The sequence below is a fragment of the Henckelia pumila genome, chromosome 4 (assembly GCF_033568475.1).
Source record: "Henckelia pumila isolate YLH828 chromosome 4, ASM3356847v2, whole genome shotgun sequence".
In the NCBI taxonomy this organism is placed as follows: Eukaryota; Viridiplantae; Streptophyta; class Magnoliopsida; order Lamiales; family Gesneriaceae; genus Henckelia; species Henckelia pumila.
The window spans coordinates 233,035,109-233,043,439 of NC_133123.1; the positions used below are offsets into that span (position 1 = coordinate 233,035,109).

General features: G+C 38.6%; 1 protein-coding gene across 2 annotated transcripts; it reads right to left on the reverse strand.

Annotated features, from left to right (window-relative positions):
- Positions 1–811: 811 nt before the first annotated feature.
- Positions 812–3,105, reverse strand: LOC140865949 (heat shock cognate 70 kDa protein-like). Of its 2 annotated transcripts, none has more exons than XM_073270790.1 (2): positions 2,871–3,105; positions 812–2,660 (listed from the first exon to the last, which is right to left on the reverse strand). In XM_073270790.1, exons 1-2 carry the CDS (start codon positions 3,082–3,084, stop codon positions 1,024–1,026), a joined length of 1,851 nt encoding a protein of 616 aa, XP_073126891.1. In that variant the 5' UTR covers positions 3,085–3,105; the 3' UTR covers positions 812–1,023. The 2 variants fall into 2 exon arrangements, with proteins under 2 accessions (XP_073126891.1, XP_073126892.1); XM_073270791.1 differs by having other exon boundaries at positions 814–2,660; positions 2,823–3,010.
- Positions 3,106–8,331: the final 5,226 nt, after the last annotated feature.

The following is an 8,331-nucleotide window of genomic DNA, read 5'->3' on the forward strand; positions in this document are numbered from 1 at the left end:
GTACCTATTTCCAAGTTGCCCTATTATGTTTTAAACGATTTCACCATGTATGTTTTGCATTAAAAGGATGAGTTTAATACACTAAAACTTGTGAACTAGTGATATGAATATATATTCAGAATACTCTGTTTATGTTTCTGTTCTGATTCCTCGCTCTTTATAGAATAATCATATAAGGGGTTTATATTAATTATCCACGAAACTCATAAGTAAACTGGTGCATAATTTGATTCTGTTTTATGCTAAATATGTGAATTTCAGTTCACTTCTGTTATGTTCTGTATATATGTATAAGTCTGAAATGATTCAAAATCTGGGATATTTCACTCATTTACTGAGTGACACCCATATCATTCACCCACCCGAACCACCCATCTCAGATAAGAACAAAGATGAGCTAGAAGAAGATGAGAAAAACCAGATCTTGACTGGTGAAGAAAACCAATAAATTGATGAAGTTTAGTTTCCATTTCCATTTGAATGTATTAAGCTGCTGCATATTAAGTTTAGTTCTTTCCAGTTAAAAATTTTTTAAAGACAATTAAATTTCGAGTTTATGTAAGATAATGTATTTCACTTTTATGATTGAATAAACTAGTTTATGGAATTTTTGAAAATCCGACACTTGTTGTTTAATTAATGTGAAAACATTAAATAATGTCGATATCAACTAAGCCAAATTTTGAGATATTACAAATACATACTGACATCAAATTGCATTTTATTGGAGAAATGTTTGCAAAGGGTGAAATTAGAAAAAAAAAAAGACATAGAACCAGGGTGGAGAAAAGGTATTAAAAAAGAAAAAAAAAACACAGAACAATTAAGTGGAGAAATGTCTACGTTTTGGAATAATTGAGACACTATGACTTCAGAGAGTAATTTGTTCTTGGTTGTATGGTTTAATTCAATAAAATCAAGAAACATGCCGTTGAAAAAGATTTAAAAAAAAAAAGGAAAATAGTTCAAATCATGCATAATAATAATTCTGAACCGAAAATACACCAAATCAAAATCCTTAAGCTAGAATTTTGTAATGATAGGACCCCACATGCTCTCCAGCTCCTTTCTTTTATCCTCGAAAACGTCTATTTCTGTGACTCTGTTTTCATCCAACCATTGAATAGTAGACTTGATCTTGTCTTCCATTTTTTTGGCTTCGCTATATGGAAATTCGCCAGCATTGTTTTTGTTCAAAAAAATATCTCTGATGCGGTACACATAATTTTCTAGAGAATTTTTCGCCTCGAATTTCTTTCTAAGCTCGTCGTCTTCTAATTTAAATGTCTCTGCTTCCTTCAACATTCTTTCAATCTCATCATCAGACAGTATACTTGTAACATTGCTGACTACAATGCTGTTTGTATTTCCAGTTGTTCTGTCTTCAGCAGTCACAGTTAAGATGCCATTAACATCAATATCATAGCACACGCTTATTTTTGAGACCCCTTTCGGAGCCGGAGGAATTCCAGACAAATAAAATTTACCCAACAAGATGTTGTCGCTTGCTCTAGGCCTTTCACCCTCGTGCACTTCGATTGGCACAGTCGTTTGGTTATCGCGACAAGTAATATAATTTCGTTCCTTCTTAGTAGGAATTTTGGTATTCTTTGGAACTACTACACTCATTTCATCCCCTACAATAGCCTCACCGAGAGACAGAGGGGTGACATCCCATAGCACCAGGTCTCGAATCTCATCACAACCCTGCCCAGCCAAATTCGCTGCTTGAACTGCAGCACCGTAGGCTACGGCCTCATCCGGGTTAACGCTTTTGCATAGCTCCTTACCGTCAAAGAAATCTTGAAGCAATTGTTTCACCTTTGGAATTCTAGTGGATCCACCAACAAGCACTACATCATCAATTCTTTCCTTGTCCATCCCCGCGTCCATCAAACACTTCTGGACATGGCCAATGCATTCCTCAAACAAGTCCATGTTGAGCTCCTCGAATTTGGCACGTGCTATTTTGCACTCAAAATCGATTCCCTTGTACAAAGAGTCAATCCCAATAGTTGTATGTAACATAAAAGATAGATTCCTCTTCGCCGTCTCACAAGCTATCCTCAACTTTCCCAATGCCCGGGGGTTGCCGCTTATGTCCATTTTGTGCTTCCTGTTGAACTCTTCCACAAAATGGTTCACCATTCTATTGTCGAAATCCTCTCCTCCAAGGTGTGTGTCACCTGCAGTTGACCTCACGTTGAAGGTATTCTTCTCTATAGTGAGAATAGAAACATCGAAAGTGCCACCGCCAAGGTCAAAAATAAGCACGTTCTTCTTATCCGAGCTGCTGAACATTTTGTCAAGACCGTAGGCAATGGCTGCAGCAGTTGGTTCAACGATGATACGCAAGACGTTGAGCCCAGAAATGATTCCCGCTATCCGGGTTGCCTGCTTCTGTGAATCATTGAAGTAGGCAGGTACAGTAATAACTGCATTTTTTACTTTAAATCCAAGAAAATCTTCGGCAATCTCCTTCATCTTGGTGAGAACCATGGAAGAAATCTCTTCAGCAACACATCGCTTCTTTTGACCTTTGTAGTCAACAACAATCATGGGCTTGTCATTAGCGCCACAAACGACCTCGAAAGGCCATTGCTTCACGTCTCTTTGGACCAAAGGGTCACTGAATCTCCTACCAATCAATCTTTTCGCATCTGCAAACATTTACATAACATATGATGAATAAAGACTACCAGATGATACAATATCATTAGCATATATGATACACATAAATCTGAACAAAAGCAATATATCCTTAAACATGACACGCAGGGAGCAGTGAAAGTTCATAGTTCAAGACTTGCATCCGACCGCACCTGACTAGGGAATGAACCAAGAAGTTTGTATTCATATTAATGTCTCACCAAAGACGGTGTTAGTGGGGTTAATGGCCATAACATTCTTAGCAGCGTCGCCAATGAGACGTTCGGTTTCATTGAAAGCTACAAGGGAAGGCGTGACGCGGTTTCCCTGATCGTTGGGTATGATCTGAACACGATCGTGATGCCACACAGCTACGCATGAATGAGTGGTGCCCAAATCAATTCCTATCGCCGGGCCTTCGCTTTTCCCAGCCATTGTACGTGTGTATGACAATACTCAAATTGATGGTGATGAATATATTGTACCAAATAGTTTATTTATAATTGAATTCAATCCGTATAGTGTTTTGTTTTTGTTCCAACAAGCTGAATATTTTATTTGGTTAATTTCTTAGAATAATATGATCTGTAACTCAATTTGGAGTTGACTCTGATTACGCGTATGAATTGGGTACCCCGGGGTACGTAATATTTTAGTCTCAAGTTGAAAGGACTTGAACATTTCATACGGTGATTTTCCAAGAATATTATGCCCAAGATTTCATTAATATTTTTTTTATTATAAATAATTATATTAATGTATTGCTAATATATATATTAACCAATTGTATCAGTTGCTTGATTAAATTTTAAAATTTCATTAGCGTAAATGGATATATTTCTTGCGTAATTAATTTTAAGTATTAAGATCATTCCCTTATATAATTGTAGGTTATTCCAAATACGTATATAATCCTATTATTTAATTAATTAGTTTGAATACATTTATCAAGGAAAATTAAATATAATATTTTTGTAGACTAAAACCCAAATGATGAAGTGCAATAATATAGTTTATGTACAAACAATTGAGTAAATTATAGAACTCCAGTTGAAATCAATTAAACATATTATTTAATAAAGGAATTTTATATAATTTATGCATCTATTACTCTATAATTTAGATTGACATGGAATCTTAGCATACATTAGAATAAGATTTGGGCTTGGCATGCATGTTGTGGTCTCTTCGCCGTTCGAACCGCCGAAAAGTGATCATTACAAAATGTTGGTTTGTTAAGATAAATATACTTCACATGAATTTTTTCTCACATTGATTCATTTAATTTGAAATTTGAAATTTGAAATCCAATATTTTGAATTTATGTTCATTGTTAAATAAGTTAAATTAAGGAAACTAAGATCCTACTTCTACTCATTTAATTTGTTGTGGTGATCTAGCTAGAGCTGTAGTAGCCCGGTATCATTTTACAAGATAAAGTGATTTTAAACATGTTAAAAAATGACATATAATTTTAAAAGTATCAAAACATGTTTAAGGAGTCATTATTTGGTGAAAATAAATAGAAAATCAGATCCGAAACGTCCAAAAATGGTAGGGTAGGTCCCGGGGGTCCAAAATGAGTTCGGAAGGAGAAAAACAGTTCGGAGCGTGCGGACCAGTTCGGGCAATCTGAACCAGTTCGGGCCGTCCGAACCCAGTTCGGACCGTCCGAAATTAGCAGAGCCCAAGTGTCAAAGTGGCTCGGACAAGTAGCAGTTCGGACCGTCCAAATTCCGCTTATAAATAGGCCCTCCGAATTTCAGAATTTTCATACCATTTGTATATTTCTCTCTCGGTTCTAGGATGTTCTAGGTAGTTTCCAGCCTTCCTAGGCTTGGTCCGGAGGTTGGCCAGGCGCTCCGAGGTTGCGGCGGAGCAGTGCCCAAGTTCTGGGGCAGTCTTCATCAGCGGGCTGACGACGGATGCAGGTATAGCTCTGGCTCCTTATAGTAAATAGGGAGTATGCTATAGAGTAGTTAAGTCTGTTAGAATAAGGTTATAATGCATGAGTACTTTTCATTGTAGTGTGGACTGTAGGCTTGGACATAGAGCTGGTCTAGCTTTCCTAGTGTTTGAAGTACGGAAGTATTATTCGAGATATCCAGATTAAGTATATTTGTATGTATTATGTGTTTGCATGGATTATGTGATTGCATGTTTTATATGCCTTTATATACAATATGTCATGACTGTATGTTTCATACATGAGCATATTAAGCCTTTATCCTAATTAAGATATCCGGTATTATGATATCCTGTCAGTAGATGGTTGGACACAGAGACACGTGTTAGGTCGCCAAAATCAGATGGACATAGATCTCGTTTTAGGTCACTGATATTTGGTTGGACACGTGTACTTGTGTTAGATCACCATCAAGGCTTCAGAGTATGTTGGTCACCTTCTATAGCGACGGCTCAGCGTGGCACATACCAGGACCCAAGTTTGTTCTTGATCAGATATTCTTGACCTCGTGTCTTGGTACCCAGTTCACTTGCATACATGCACATATAATATCGTATACTCATACTCTCGTACTGAACTTTCATGCTCACGTCCCGTACTTTGTTGTATTTGGACACCCTATTCCATGGGGCAGGTCTGCGGCTGGACGATACGGGTGGTTCCAGGAGGGCTTAGGCGTTGGATGACCAAGAGGGCTTTGTCTAGGCTTTTGTTTATGTTGTATTTGGGTTAATACTCTGGATTAATTCGATATGGCTGTAAAAAATTATCTTTTTGTTGTTTAAGCTTTTTGTTGTTTATTTTCTGATTTATTTAATTAATTTAAATGCACGCTTAAGATTCTGATTAATAGGTGATCACGGTGCGGGTCACTACATTTATGGTATTAGAGCATGCATAGTAATCTTGGGATCTAGATTGTTGAAATTGGGATTAACCTCCAATCATCGTGTAGATGGCGAGCCATGGTGACGAGAGTAGCCATGGTAGCATAGGTGGACGCTGGGGTGATTAGGACGATCGAAAGCATCGTCGGGACCGTGATCACCATCGCCATGATGATCATAGGCGTTTCAGCATGCATAGGTTTATGTATATGGGTCCGAAACCTTTAGTCGGAGGAGAGTCACCAGAGGATGCGGGGAACTGGCTACGACGTATGAAAGTTTGTTTCCAGGAGTTCCGATGCACTGAGGAGCAGCGGATGGAAACTCTTGATTTTCTGGTAGAAGGACGAGTTTGGAAGTGGTGGGATTCTAGTTTTGCACCTTTTATTGTAGTCCGAGGAATTGCTACTTGGGATGAGTTCCACACGGCTTTTCATAAGCTGCATTTTCCTTCTGCTCTCCGACAAGCGAAGATAAGTGAGTTGCAAGGTTTGTGGCAGGGATCGATGTCGATCGAGGAGTACCAGTTGAATTTTTTTGAGTTACTGCCATATTGCCCCCAGATTTCTGATAGCACGGAGGCGAAGTATAATCTGTTCCTCCAGGGTCTTAATCCGGAAATCCATGACCGAGTAGCTATAGGTAATGAAATGACTTATGAGGGATTAGTTAGTCGATGTCATCAGGCAGAGGATAGAATTCGACGCAACAGGTCTTTCCTCTCATATAGACCCACGAGTTCTTTGGGTCCACGCACTCAGTCATTTAAGAAATCCGGATCTTCTTCATCTACAGGATCTGATGAGACTCGTCAATCGGGCAAGAAAAAGTTGCAGTGTGATCATTGTGGGAGAGACCATCTCACTGAGAATTGTAGAGCCGCTGCTGGAGCTTGTTTCATCTGTGGAAGTGTTGATCACTTCAAGAGAGATTGCCCCAAGCGTAGTGGACAGAGTGGACAAGAATCTAGGATGGGATCTCAGGTAAGTAGACAGTCTGAGGCATCAGTGCAGCAGAGGACCCAGAGTAGTCATCATGGAGATGATCAGCAGTAGACGGATGCAGGGTCAGATTTATGCTTTGTAGGGAGCTCAGACGCAGCCAGAAAATAATGATGACACTCAAAATGATTTTGACGGATGATGTACTTGAGTTTTCCGTTTGATAATGATGTTTTGTGATAACAGAATGTTAATAAGTTGTATTATGACAATCATGTGGATTTATGATTTGGGAATTTTCTAAATTTAATTCCAAGTATTTTCTGATCGATATTCAACTGTGTTGAATTAGTTGATATTTGCATAACCAAGGATTAGAGTTGTGCTAGTTTTCAGATGATCAGTTCTAGGCTTTTTCCTATAATGATTCAAAAAGTCAGAGATTTGACATAGTGCCAGAGTTGACTTGTTTCCTCAGAAACTCAGCGTTTGGGTCATTGGTTATTGATGATGGATTTTCATCATACATTCAATGATGAATTATACCAGGTGCTGAGGACTGTGCTGGTTGTTCAAAACGGGATAGGAAGCGCGACCTACGCCGGTGTTTTCTAGGAGGTTTATTCCAGATAGGCTATTGGGGGAGGCTACATGAGTTTTGATATTTTGCACAGTTATAACAATGGGTATAATTAACAAAATGAATGTTCTTATAAATTTGATATTGGTACTGGATTAGTGTCAAGATATTTGAACGTTATCGTCTGACTATATCAGAGATACAAATTTTAGTTTCCAATGACAGAATAGTCTTGGAAATGATTCTTTAAAAATTGTACATTCTGGATGGATAGTTTTTGCAAGTGGTACTGGGGGAGAACCAGGAGATTCGATCAGTATTGTCTGGCCTTATCAGAGTTGCAGATAGATATCAGGGATATGATCAGCATGATGATTTGGTTTCTTATTAAGTGATTGTAAGACTTATTTGAGAGGTTTCCCTATGATATTAGAGATATGATTTTTAATTGTCAAGTGATGACAATTTTCATCAGGACACAATGATGATTGATAATGAGAGACGTGGACTGTAATTAGGATTGTAAGTGGTGGTGTGTGTTCCCATTATTGCTCTGGAAGTCATTTGTACTTCACAAAGGTTATTGAAAAGTTACCCCAGTCTGGAGACCATGATGCTACTAGTAATTATTTGGATTCAATGAGGTCTTATAAAATGATATGAGAGAATAAAGAACTTGTTGTTCTTATTCAAGTCCATAACGGTACTTAAGATGTATTTCGAGGATGAAATTATCTTAAGTGGGGAAGAATGTAGTAGCCCGGTTTCATTTTACAAGATTAAGTGATTTTAAACATGTTAGAAAATGACATATAATTTTAAAAGTGTCAAAACATGTTTAAGGAGTCATTATTTGGTGAAAATAAGTGAAAAATCAGATCTGGAACGTCCAAAAATGGTAGAGAGGTCCCGGGGGGTCCAAAATGAGTTCGGAAGGACCAAAACAGTTCGGACCGTGCGGATCAGTTCGGGCCGTCCAAACCCAGTTCAGACCGTCCGAACTCAGCAGAGCCCATGTGTCAAAGTGGCTCGGACAATGTTCTAGGCTACTCTAGATAGTTTCCAGCCTTCCGAGGCTTGGTCCGAAGGTTGGCCAGGAGCTCCGGGGTTGCGGCCGAGCGGTACCCAAGTTCTGGGACAGTCGTCATCAACGGGCTGACAACGGAAACAGGTATAGCTCTGGCTCCTTATAGTAAATAGGGAGTATGCTATAGAGTAGTTAAGGCTTTTAGAATATGGTTATAATGCATGAGTACTTTGCATTGTAATGTGGACTGTAGGCTAGGACAGAGAGCTGGTCTAGCTTGC

Coding starts and splice junctions, on each gene's coding strand:
- LOC140865949 (XM_073270790.1), bottom strand. CDS start 3,084: ATGGCTGGGAAAAGCGAAGGCCCGGCGATAGGAATTGATTTGGGCACC. Junction 2,661..2,870: donor CCCCACTAACACCGTCTTTG/GTGAGACATTAA, acceptor AAATGTTTGCAG/ATGCGAAAAGATTGATTGGT.